Source organism: Equus quagga, chromosome 12 (genome assembly GCF_021613505.1).
Source record: "Equus quagga isolate Etosha38 chromosome 12, UCLA_HA_Equagga_1.0, whole genome shotgun sequence".
Taxonomy (NCBI): domain Eukaryota; kingdom Metazoa; phylum Chordata; class Mammalia; order Perissodactyla; family Equidae; genus Equus; species Equus quagga.
In genome coordinates, this window is record NC_060278.1 from 29,467,692 (window position 1) to 29,480,914 (window position 13,223).

The 13,223-nt window shown below is 54.8% G+C and overlaps 1 protein-coding gene across 1 annotated transcript in view; it reads right to left on the minus strand.

Annotated features, from left to right (window-relative positions):
* PFKP (phosphofructokinase, platelet) overlaps positions 1 to 12,960 on the minus strand; it is a 59,601-nt gene extending 46,641 nt beyond the window's left edge. Inside the window, exons 1-2 of the mRNA XM_046678518.1 lie at positions 12,772 to 12,960; positions 90 to 163 (exon numbers count right to left, since the gene is read on the minus strand). Of these exons, the coding sequence (XP_046534474.1) occupies positions 90 to 163; positions 12,772 to 12,886 (189 nt within the window). The 5' untranslated portion in view covers positions 12,887 to 12,960. The remainder of the gene's footprint in view (positions 1 to 89; positions 164 to 12,771) is intronic.
* Between the last annotated feature and the right edge of the window lie 263 nt (positions 12,961 to 13,223).

Genomic DNA, 13,223 nt, shown 5'->3' on the forward strand with positions numbered 1-13,223 from the left:
CTGAGGGTCCTGGGAAGGTGTGGGGGCCCCGGGCAGGTGTGAGGCATGAATTCCCAAGTCAGAGATAGCAAGTGCGATGCAGCACTCACCTCATAGATAAAGTACACCTTGGCCCCCACGTATATCCCCATGCGCACGACAGCACGGACAGCGGCGTTCATGCCTGTGAAAAGAACAGGAACAGTGGTCACTGATCAGATGGGCGATTCTGGAGCTGCCATCTAACTAACCGTGACGGCGAGTAAACCTCACGACCTCTCAGGAGGCTCCTCCAGGAGGAATGTGGAGGACCTGTGCCTGCAGGACTGGCGTCAGGGTTGAGAGAAACGACAAGTACAAAGCAAGGAGTCCAGCATTTTGTGGGTTCATCCACAGATGAACATCATTGTAAAGAGACAGGCACACTTCTGTTCTCTTAGTTTAGAATATTGGAACACAAGTGCCCTCGATTCCATAGGAATCTGTAGGCAACACCATCTATGTTGCAAACAACACAGAGGATAGCTAGCCAAAATCAAAGAAGACGATACTGAAGAAGACCATTGATCTCTGATGGAGGAGGAGATGCAAAATAGATTATTTCATCACCAGCTATCAGCATAAAAAAATTTAGTCAGTGGCCTTAAATACAAAACAAGTCCTGCACTTTTTTCTTTCTTTTTTTTTTTTTTTGATGAGGAAGATTTGCCCTGAGCTAACATCTGTTGGCAATCTTCCTCCTTTTTTGCTTGAGGAAGATTTGCCCTGAGCTAACATCTGTGCCAATCTTCCTCTATTTTGCATGTGGGTCACCTCCACAGCATGGCTGACAAGTGGTGTAGGTTCATGCCCGGGAACCAAACCCGGGCCACCAAAGTGGAGCACACCAAACTTAACCAGTAGGCCGGCCCTAAGTCATGCACTTTTATTAAAAGAAAAATTAAATTAAACCAGTATACTATAAATAACACCAAATCAAGATAAATCTAGGACATTTACCATACTTTCCCAGAGGACTTGACTTGAATTCCAAAGCAGCTGTGTGCAATGTACGTGACATAAATCTGTCACGCTCCACTTGGCTTTCCGCAGAGGCCCCGTTTTGGAGCAGCCGTCTGCGCATGGAAACACTGTCTAGACCTGAGGGAACAGGTCGAGATTTCACGTCTGCGAAATCCTGCATCTCATCTTAGCTGGTGCGCTGAGGCCATCAGGAGAGAAGTGACAAGGAATGAGGACCGTTCCTTTCAGAAAGGACTGGTCCTGGGCCTCAGAACGACAGCACCTGGGCGTCCAGGCTGGCTGCTCCGGGACACTCGACAGTAAAAATCCAACTCCTTCATAAATTTAAATTTCGGAAACAAATGTCCACACTAAAGATGTAGCAGAAGGTGGAGCACAAAGTGATGCTCCTGGGGAGTGAGGAGACCAGCGGGGGCCCTGTGGCTCCCAGGCACACTCGACAGACCAGGAGACCGGATGGGTATGTATCTCTATGGCAAACCCCCTCAGAAGACCGGTAAAAATGTTTCAAATTTTGTTGAGCCCATTCTGAAATGCTAGAAATAAGACTGTTGCCTCTGGATGGCAACAATTTTGAAAAGTTACAATATTCATGGAGCTGAAAAAGCTTGGGGGAATGTATCTTAGAAATAAATCCATGTTTAATCCATATCTAAAACCTAGGTAACGTGGACATAGAAATCCTTGGCAGTCTCATTACTTTATGTTCAAACCTAGTTTATCACACAAAGAATGTTAATGACCAGACAAACTGCGGTCGTCTCTCACGAACCTCAAACTCACTGTTTCAAGATGCATAGGTTATTTTCCCCTCATCATTTCTCCTCCTGTCCCTGTGTTCTCCCTCTTGCTGAGCAGCACAACTTCCCTCAGTCACTCCAGCAGGATGCTGCTGACACCCTCGATAGCTCCTGCCCGTAGGACGGACATTTCTCCCAACGTTTCCCAAATCCCGCTGCCTCCCTCCGGCAGCGCCCACCCTGCGGGCAGAGCGATTCAACCAGCCGTTTCTCTTTTATTTGTTATTATACAAGTAATTTATAAAAATATTCTTCTTGTTAAAAAAGATTTACAGATTCCAGAAAAGGCGAAACGATAGAGACAATAGAAAGATCAGGGTTGGGGGAGGGGAGGATGAACAGATGGAGCACAGGGGAATCTGAGGGCAGTGAAATACTCTGTATGACCCCATCGTGGTGGACCCATGTCATTGTTCATTCGTCCAAACCCAGAGACTGTGCAACACACATTAGCTCATGAGTGCATCCTAATGTCAACTACGGACTCTGGGAGATGACGACGTGCCACTGGAGGTTCATCAGATGTAACAGACATCTCCAGCAGAGGGGATGACAGTAGGGGAGCCTGTGCGTGTGTGGGGACAGGGGGTGTATATGTGTCTCTGTACCTTCCTCTCAATTTTGCTGTGAACCTAAAACTGCTCTAAAAAGTAAGGTCCTCAAAAAGCAACTATATACAAGGTCAAAGATGCCCCGTACCCTCCTCTTCCCTGCCCCGCGTCTCTGGAGACAGCCACATGAGCCCCCAAGGAACACCTCGTGCGATGCTGCCATGTTGTCATCCTGCCTGTGTTGTGTCTGCAGGTTTGCACCTTTTTTTCTGGAGACGTCTTCTGTGTTAGCATCAACTTCTCTCTCTAAAACATGTACAAGCCCGTGTTCCTCCCCTGGAGTCCCCAGGGCCTGTGCACGGAAAACCAAACTCCCCAGGGAGAGATCCCCCACGTCAGGACTCTTTCTGCCTGCTCCTCCCCAGGATGCTCGCCCTTGAACCTCATGCTCCGTCTACACCGCAGGACCGCAGCTCCCCCAGGAGAGTCAGAGCTGCCCCAACGCCCCCAGTCAACTTCCACGGCCGGGCTCCTGCACCTCTTGGGAGACCCCCGGCGTTTCTCTCACCCACGCCTCTGATCCTGGGAGGGAGGAGCCGCCCACCCCCTTGTGCTCCCCACCGTGATGCCTTAGCGCACTGTGTGCATCCCTCTGTGCTGGGGTCAGCTAGGCACAGCAGCCTTGACCCTGATCTTAACTGAGTGGATAAACACAGCCCCTCACAGGCCCTTCCAACAGACCCCATAATTCTAGGACTCTATCCTATGGCCACTCTCATCGAGGACGTAGCCACCAAACACTTAAACTGTCCCAAGATGTCGTCACCGCACTGTAACACTCCTGGTCCCTGCTGTGAAGACCTCATTTCCAGAGGGTCTTTCATAAAGGTTCAATCCAAGAGGATGAACTGGGGGGGTCAGAAAGCGTAGGTGGGTGAGAAATGGCAGCAGGAAGGAAATGGTGACCCCAGGAGACCCGGCTCTGACCTCTATCCCCTGGGTCTGAACACCTTCCCACTTGCCCCACAGCCTAAACTGGGGGTGCCCTGCACTCACCCACAGCACTGGTCCCCCCTCAGCCGGCAGCAGCCCCGGGCAGGGGGTGTCATGGACACAGGGCTCCCCAGGTGGAGCAGGGGCCTGAGCACGGGCCTCCCACCAGGCGGCCCCAAGCCTCCAGGGCTGCTGGTCACTTGCCAGCTGGTGTAATTTCCCGACACCAGCGGGCCTTGTCCCCACAGCCCGGAGAGCTCTGACTGAGCCTGAGTCGAGGTACTTGGCTCCTAGCACAAATGAATGATGGGGGCCTTGGTGGCCTGAGCCCCTAGGCTGATGCTTGCAGGACATGTGGGGGTCCTGGGTCCTCCTAGGGAGGCGAGGAAGTCAGCTCTGAGCAGATAAACTGATAGTCAGGGGAACAGAATGAGCACACGGCGAAGCCGCAGCGTAAACCCTGGTCTGCGTTTTATTTTAACTTAAACGATGTCCTAACGCCTTCTAGCACAATGGCTGCGCGTGAGAATCCCCAAAGGGACCTTCAAGAAAAATGCCTGCCGGGCCCCAATTCCTCCAGGATTGTTTGGGGTGGGGCCTGCTCCTTTGTCAGCTCTCCAGCTGGGACCCAACGGTGGGCCGGCAGGTGGCCGCTGTCCGAGGAAGGGGCCCTGGAGGGTGAAAAGCAAAGAAAGCAGAAGCAGCCAGCATTTACCATGGACACAGGACCAGGATGGAGACGTGGGACCTCTCCCTAGGCTCTGCCTTTCTCCTGGGCACACAGTGCCCACCTCCTATGCCGTCTGCTTGCAATGCAAGGCAGCTGCGGGCCGTCCAGTGGACGCTCAAACTGCTTATTTCCCTGGGAAAATGTAATCCTGGCACCAAGCAAGAATCTTACTATTTGGAAAGAAACCTCTTCATCCTTTGCAAAAATCTAAGTCCTGGTTCCCAGGGAACCTGCAGTCTTGTTACGGGATCCAAAAATAAACACACTTTGAAAAAACCAGGGAGCCACAAAGTGGGAAACCTGATAATTACTCCCGGTGCAGAAGAACGAAGCGATTGTTACATTGTTTTCTCCATGTTCCACTTTCTAAAACAGCTTCTTACTAACCTGTCATGCAGGTGAGAGAGTCAGCAAGATCATTTCTTCGTTGAAGTCAGGGAAGGTTGTGGACTTCCCCATTTCAAATGTTCCCTGAGATTCAGTTCGGACAGAACTGAAGCTTCAAGTAATTTCTGAGAATCAAGGAATGTCCTGATTCTGATAAAATAGCCGGGCTTCATTGTTTCATTTCCTGGTGGTCTGAAGAGGATGCTAATCTCCTGATTTAACCATTCTGGTAGCATCGAGCCTTTTTGCTGCACATTCTCTCAGCTCAGAAACACTCCCTTCCTAGTTTCAATGTTTAAACTCATTGAAACTTTTGAAAAATAGTTCAATGAAAAATAGTTCAAAACTTTTGAAAAATAAAGTCAGGATGCACAGTCCTCTTACTGGTTTCTCCCTGAATCCATGTAGCTTTCATCTTTGAACTAAAGCACAGATGTTAAAATATGTCAGAAAATGAACCAAAAACACACTTGCTCTTGCTACTAAAGTTCTGCATAAAGTGGCCACGTTTAATAACTCAGGTACGGGAGGGAAAACTCTAAGGGGAATTGTGTCACCGTGAACCACAGTTATCAAGCCAGCAGATTCTCTGCATCCCGCCTTGTTGCGATCGCCGAGTCTTGTGTTAAAAGTCAGCGGAAAACGAGATAAATCTGTGAGGGGGTTTTCCATTCATTCATTCATACATCCGTCCATCCAGTATGGATGGCCGGGGTGTCTCCTCTTTGCCAGGCACTGGTGGGCACACCACTGAGAAATGAGGGGAAGATCTGGCCCCAGTGGGGCTTGTTCCAGCCGGGAAAGGATAACATGATAAACGACTGCATGACACCATCAGTGGAAGGTGATAAGTGCTAAGGAGAAGAATAAGAAGCTGAGCTGGCCGGGGACTGGAGTGTGGGGTACAGAGAGGCACTCGATTGTCCACCGGGAGCCAAAGCAGGCCTCCCGGAGAAGCGCCGTTTAAAGGAAAGAGATGACGGGAGCCAAGCATGTGGACATCTGGAAAAGCGCTCTCCAGCTGCACCAAGGGCCCCGAGGGAGCGTGCCTGCCACGCGCTGCGTCCCAGCGTCCACTGCAGATGCCGAGCCCACCGCCAGCAGTGCCCTGCGTGTCATCCGAACTCCAGCATAAGCACTCGGTAGGGACCCTCTGAACAGGGGCGGCGTCCCACCACCCCTCGCTCCAGACCCCCACTGTCGGCCGCGACAGCCACTGGCCACACTGAGATGTGCTTCATCAGGTACCCGGGGTTTCAAAGGCTCGGTAAGGAAGAGAAGAATGTGAAATGTCTCATTAATACTCTTTATATTGATGATGGACTGAAATACTGGGCTGAACAATATATGCACTTAAAACTAATTTCACCTGTTTCTTTTACTCTTTAACATGGCGACTAGATAGTTAAACGTACATATGGAACAGGGACTGCCCCAGCCAAGCCTCATTTCTACCCCACAGCACACTCTTGAATCTCCTCTATAACACTTGGCTGGCGTGGATATCTGGATGCGTGGATCAGTGCAAAGTTCCTCAGGAAACGCGAGACTGTTCCATTCTAGGCTAAGGCAGCTAATCTCAAGCTGATGGGTTTTTGCTGGTTTTCCCGTCACTTGCAGGATGAGCACTGCTATAAACATAGCCTTTTCCCCCCTCCCTGCCCCCACCTTGCTCCCACCCGCTGCCTTTCTTCCTGCTGCACAGATGAGCTCCCACCTGAGGCCAAACCTCTGCTTACAAAACCCACCCCACGCCCTGACACACTCAAGCCCCTAGGTCACCACCATGGGGACGTCCTGCCACGTGCCCAGCCCCACCCCTGCAACCCTGCGCCTCACAGACTAAACCTGGGCGCTCCTCTGCCCCCCCTCCCCTCTCCATGAAACAGCCCTGGCCCTTATCAGAGGGGCCAGTACCTCCAGGTGGCCTTTCGACTCTGCAGGTGCATCCAAAGGCCTGGCTGCCTGCCCCTCCCAGGCTCGCCCAGCTGCCCTGACCTCTGTCTGCAGCCCACAGGCAGGCTCCCACTTCCTTCTGCCTCCCAGGCTGCTTCCTGCCTCTCACACTCATCCCCCATCAACCGGGTCAGCAGGGGGCCTGACCACAGGCTGCTCTGGGCCCTCCATGAACAGGAGCTCTTTCCCCGGGTCTAGCTTCCTTCTTGGCACCCAGCAGCCTGCAGTGACGCACGTTTCTCGGCCCCCAGACACCAGCAGTGCGACGGTGGCAGCTCCCTGTGAGAAGGGCTCCCTCGGTCACCCAGGGCATGCCATGGCTAATGTGTGAAATGACTATGTGAAAAGGGCAACAAAACCTAGTAATGTTCAACCAGGGCTGAACGAACGAGGAGGCGTGGCTGCTCCAGGCCACCGGCACCATCCTTCTAGCCTCTTTCTAGTCCAAAGAAACCTCTGCCCAGACCACTCACACACGTTTCTATAAGGGGTCCTACGTGAATTAACCCTCCCAAGCAAGGGCTCGTCCAGGTCAGAAAATCATCAGATGACACTGCTGGGATGGTCTGAACTGCTCAGTTTCAAACTGCCCTGGGGACCCAGGACCCATGCACGGCCTCAGCCGACCAGAGGATCCAGCAGCTCTGGTGCGATGCTCTGGCTTCCCCCTGGACCTGCAAAACCACCATCTGCACCTCGGGAGGCCCTCAGGCTGCTCACTAGGGATGGAACATCAGGGATGGAGAAGGTCACTGAGCCCTCAGGGGCAGCGGGGGGCGGGGGGGGGGGGGGGGGGGTGGTCCTGGAGCTGCGCCCCTCATCCTTCTTGGTCATTGAAGAGAAGGGCTGGAGAGGGGAGATGACAAGGGTTGAGGGGTTCCACCTCCATCATTCTGCAAATGAAATCCGAGGCCCGGTCCCAGCACTAGTAGCAGCGGAACCAGGACGTGGGACCTATAAATAAGTCTCTGGATTCTCTGGACGATGCTCTGCCATCCCTCCGTCCACTTCACTGCTTCTGGTCCTGACACGCGCGGTGAGTGTAACTCCCAGCACGGTGGTGGAGATGCGGAAATGAAGGTGGGGGGAGGGGGAGGACTCCGGCCTCCTGGCAGATCAATTGTAACAAATACAGACAGAGCGCCACCCAAAGCTTGCCGAAAAGAGTAACTCGGAAAGTGCCTGGGCTGTTTTCTTAACATATGTCCAAGTGTTCTTTATCCAAAGACACCTTTTTAACATAATTACAAGCACAGCGGAGGTGCAATTTTGTTGTGTCCTGATGGTTGCCTGTAACAAGCTGCTGCCCTATCTTCGGACGTCTAACTGTAATTGCTTCTGACAGTCCGTCAGATCCGTAGAGCATATTTAAATGGCCCTAATTCTCCCTGATAAGAGGCCTCAGTCCTGTATCGAAGCTTCTGGTTTTCTGTAGCCAAGGGGGAAAACACGGTTTTTTTGAAAGATGACGAAATGTCTAGCTTCTAAGGGTCATCTGAAAGTGTCACACAGTGGTATCCACATTTGTGGAAAAGGATGCAATTGCAGACACAGCCCACGGTCCGCATGGAGTTAACACTGTAATCCAAACAGACTGCCTCCCAAACCCAATAATTTTTGCTAAATTAATGACCACGTCGTAAACGGGAGAGATGCCGTTACAGGACATATGTGCACAGAGCTCCGGGAGGTAAAGGCCCCAAGCTGCGTGGGGCGAGATGCCCACCGCGCTCAGTCTCCCTTTGCATCTTACCAGCCCCTGATGCCAGCAGGCCCTCAGGCGGGCTCGGAAGGAACCCACCCAAGCGGGGCCTGAACCCCATGCTCAAGAAATAGGTGTTTAATGAAGAACAACCTAGTGCCTGGATGCAGTCGACCAGCACCTCCCACTTCTGACCACGGCTCTGAAGTTTGCATCTCGAGACATAACTGTCCCCAGACACGGCTCTGCAGATAAAAGGAGTGCCTTTGACTAGCGAAGGTTTCACTCGTCCAAATGTCTTAGCGCGTGAGGAACACAGATACACCTTCCCGTCCCCAGCCACTTCGTGGAAGGAAATGGTCCACAGACCTCTGAGTGTCTGTAAGTGCCATGCTCCGTGCTGGGCACTGGAAATGCACTGGAGGGGCTGGCCCTGTGGCCTGCCCGGTGGTTAAGTCCACCCGCTCCACTTCAGTGGCCCAGGGTTCACCAGTTCAGATCCTGGGTGCAGACCTACACACTGCTCATCAAGCCATGCTGTGGCGGCATCCCACAGAGAAGAACTAAAATGACTTGCCACTAGGATATATAACTATGTGCTGGGGCTTTGGGGAGGAAAAAAAAGGAGGAAGATTGGCAACAGATGTCAGCTCAGAGCCAATCTTCCTCACCAAAAAAAAAAAAGAGAGAGAGAACTAAAAAAACTAGAAATGCACTGGGGAATGGGCACGTGTCCCGGCACCCCCACTCTCACTGCAGTCACAGGGCCTGGCCCAGTCACTCAGCAGAACTCAGGAGTCAGTTCATCTTGGAGCTCACTTGCTTGTGGGTAGAATGGTGGGAGGTTAATACATGGGAGCATGGGTGCCCGCCACAGGGCAGATGGTCACTAAATGTTAGCTATTCGTACCACTGATGGAAAAATGTCCACAGACTCCATGAACGTGAGCTTTCTCTAAATACTAGACTGACGGTCACCCTGCCCTAAGCAAAACAGGGCTCAGCTTTCAAGTGCACGGTGCCCTGAGGGCACCCGCATTTCTTGGCACCCTCGGTGCACCGGGCCCTCCCTCTGAAGCCCACAATCAGTGTCTAAGACAGTGAGTCATTTTTGGCATGTGTCACAGTCTTGCTTGGGAGTGGGCACTGAGTCATGGGAAGTCCGTCCATCCAGCAACACTGAACTTATTTTAGGTTAAAGCAAAAATCAATTTAAATTTGCAGACATTCCTTTTGACAAGAGAAGAAACCCAAAGAATGAGAAAAATAATTGGCCTCAGAGTCTTCCTTAATGGGCGGGGCTGGGGGAGGCAGGAATATCCACGGGCGATTTTCATTCTGTTTTTCCTTTTTTTCCCAATAATTGTATACCATAAATTCCATTGGAAAACAAAGCACTCCATCACTTCAGTATCAGGTGCTCATCGCTTAGCCAGCACCCCGGAGGGAAGCGAAGTTATCACTGTAAAAGGCATTTTCTGTTCCACTAGCAAAGCTGCTTAAAAACCATCTGTGTAATTCTGAGCAAGCTGTGCTTTGCTGGCTTTGAGCACTGACTAGACCCGACAGCCTGGCCTGGGGAAGGCCCCTTGAGAGCTTGGCCCACTGGGAAGTATCTGGATTTGAGAGCTCACAGAACGTGGTTTAAATGCTACCATTGCCTTAATGGCACCTTAACTCAGTTACTCATCTCTTTGTGGGTCTTTCTCCCCTCCTCCAGGAAGAAGACATGGATCTCAGAGCAATGTAATTAGGCCTGGAGATAAGAACTGCAGAAAATGCACCCCCTGGATAGCAGCCCGAGTACTGTCATTTCACATCTGATTAGAAAACTACCCTAAAATTAAGGCTTGGGCATTTCCTCCTTGCTCTTTAGCTACGAGCAAAATTCTCCTATCTCGGGAAAAATCAAAGACTGAAATAATTTAGAATCAAGAAAAAACAGTAAAGGGATGGCGTGCCACAGACGACCTCTGTAGGAACAACCTGTTCTGAGGCTCTGTAAATCTGAGCTGCCAAGACCAGACCCTCTGAGCACACCCCGGGGCGAGCTTTCTCCTCTGAAAGAAAGGCTTCCAGATGTCAGACAGGCCCCACGTGGTATGAAGACAGGAGAGCACGCTTCGCATGAAATTGACGAATATAGTCACTGTCCTGAGCTCTGTGGGGGAAAATGCCCACCGAACTGGCCATAGCGGCCTCTCCCAGGGACAGCCCGGAGGTGCCCCTAGAGGACATCGGCTGTCACAGGCGATGCCACTGCTGGGGTGAGAACAGCCATCTCCCATGGACCTGCTGCTACACCAACCAGGCAACCTTCTCATGGAATTTTGCTGAATTAATGATTAATCTCATTAATCCTCTTCCACTGATGAGGGGTGGATTCCGACCTCATTGTTTATAACTGCTCACAAGCGGCAGAGCCAGGATAAGGAGCAGAAAAAACGCTGATTCTGTCTATGGCACCCTTATCTCTAGAACCTGGACACCAGCTACCAGGTAGCTGAGCAAACTCCGGCACAGGGATTCAAAAGAGGGACCCGTACACAGTGTTTTCAACAGCCATAGCCCCTTCACTGTCAAACAGCCTTGAAACTCTGACTCTGAAGCCTGGCGGTTTAGAGGCCAGTTCCTCTTCCTGTGCCAACGTCTTCGCCTCTCTCCCTCCACGCCCAGAATAAGATTCACTCCAACCGCCTCCTCAGTGGTGCTCGCCCAGGTCTCCGGACCCGGGTTCTTTAGAAGCCTTCACAGGGATGCCGCTCTCAGGCCCCCGCGACCCCACGGGGGCATCTTTCAGGGTTCATTTAAGGGTCGTGGGCAACGTCGTCTCTTTCGCTCTGCCATTTCCCCAAGCCCACCCTTGCTGTATCACAACACTGTCTTTCTCTGCAATGTTTACACGGGGGTCACCTTACTAGATGCCAAATAAGAACAGCCCTGCTTCCCGGGAGGGCGGGAGCGGGCACCAAAGCCACGATCGCCGGCTTCAATAGGATGGGGACGGTCTCCCGCACCTCCTGCCCGCAGCGCGCGGATGCCCACGGCACAGGGCGCAGGGGAGGGTCTTGCTGGGGACCCACGCTCCAGGGACGCCGCAGTCCCCGCCTCCTGCCCTCCAGGGTCCCGGGTGCCAAGGACCGAGGGCGCAGGGCGCACGGGAGGCGACGGGCCCGGCATCACGTAGGCTCCGCGGCGGGCGGGGCCCCCAACCTGCCGCCCCCGCGCCGCCCCGCCCCGCCCCGCCCGCTCAAGGGCGAAGGGAAGGTCACCCGCAGCGTGGGAGACCGGAGAGGGCGTCGGGCGCCGCACTGGAGCATCCCTCCTCTGTGCGAGGCCTGAAAGCGCGAAAAGAAGGCCTTTCAACTCCTCTAGGGGGCAGAGGGGAAAAGAGAAGCCAAACCCCAGCTCGGGGACGCGTCTCCAGCCCGCGCGATCCTTAAGGCTCCAGGGACCCTTCCGCCGGGGAAACGTCCATCTCCTTTGCAGCGGTTGGCTCGCCCCACCCGGGTTGACCTGGGTCAGGAGACCCCACCGTCTGGGAACACCCGGCCCCCACGTGCGCCCAGCGCAACGGGCCCGGGGCGCGGCCGTGTCACCCTCCCCTTTCAATGTAAATATAGTCTTCGTGCGTCCGCGGGCCCCGAGCTTGGGTCCCCTTCTCCCCGAAATCGGCGTCCGCATGGCGGTGGGGGGAGCCTGGAGTCCGCGCCCCGGGTGCCGGTGACGTCCCGGAGTCCCCGCTTCCTGGTCCTTCCCCTTCAGGGGAGGCCGGCCGGCGGGGAGGGCCTAGGGACCCATTTTAGTTTTCAGTTTTGCCACGAGCCGGAAGGGGACAGGAGACGAGAGCGGCGGAAAACCTTTTTTAAAATCTCCCGGCGGAAACGCGAGGCGGTCCTAGGCCGCCAGGCATCCCGGGCGGGGACCCCCGCGCGCCCCACGCCTCGCCCAGCAATGAGCCGCGAGGGCCCCCACCCATCGTCCCCGCCCCGCGCGGGGTCGCGAGGCCGCAGGACGCGCCGCGGGGACCCAGCCGTTTTTTCCACGACATGGGGGGTGGGGGGTGGAGGAGCTGGGGTGGGAGCCGCAGCGTGGGGAGTGGCCGCGCTGTGGCTAAGCCCCATCCTACGAATCGGAACAGGAATGCCCTCCGAGGGCGGTCCAGGCGACCCCCTCGCCAGTCTCAATTTTAAAAGTAAACGTAGAGGTGGAAATTAACTGATCTTCCGGATAAAGGATCCTCCTGCGTAAGCCTCACTCCCCTGCCCCCGCAGTGCCTCCCGCGGCTGCACCGCCCGCGCCCGCCCCCGGAAGACAGCCCTGCGGTTCCTGGGCGCGGGGGCTTCTCCCCGACCTTCTCTTATCCCCGGGCACCCCTCCAATATCCCCCTCCTCCTTGCTTCTCCCTGGTCCCCCCCACGGTTTGTCCCCGCTTGCCCCCAGGCCCCCATCTTTTCTCCCCAGTCCCCCATCTCTTCTCCCCAGGACCCCGTCTCTTCTCCCTGGTTATCCCATTTCTTTTCGCTGGCTCCCCTCATCCCTTCTCTCTGGTCCCCTCTCCTCATCCTGTCTCTCCGGTGCCCCACCCCTCTCCCTTCTCCCTGGTTTCTCCCCCTCCTCCGCCCCGGGCCCGAGCAGGCGGTCGCGCACCTTGGGCATCCCCGCCGCTGGTCAGCACGCCGATGGCTTTGCCAGCCCCGGAGAGGTGCTCCAGGAACTGTCGGAAGGAGCCCCTGGGGTTGGCGGAGACATCCTGGTCGTCCATGGCGAGCCGGCAGGAGACGGCTCCCGGGCGGGTGCTCAGCAGGCAGTGCGCCCGGCCCTCGCCGCCGCCACTCGGAACCTCCCGCCCCGCCCGCTCGGCGCGCGCCAATGGGCTGCCGAGGGCGGGCTCCCGGGCGCCGGGGCTGGCGGGCGGGCGGGGCCGGGAGCGCTGCGGGGAGGGTGGGGGGATCCTGGTAGAGGCGGAGCTCCGCAGGTGGGGGGAGGCCGGCAGGTGGAGGGAGCCCGCAGGTGGGAGGAGCCCGGCAGGTGGGAGGAGCGTTACTAGTCTGGGAGCGCCGCAGGGGGAGGGAAATCACCGCATGTGGGCGGAGCATCAT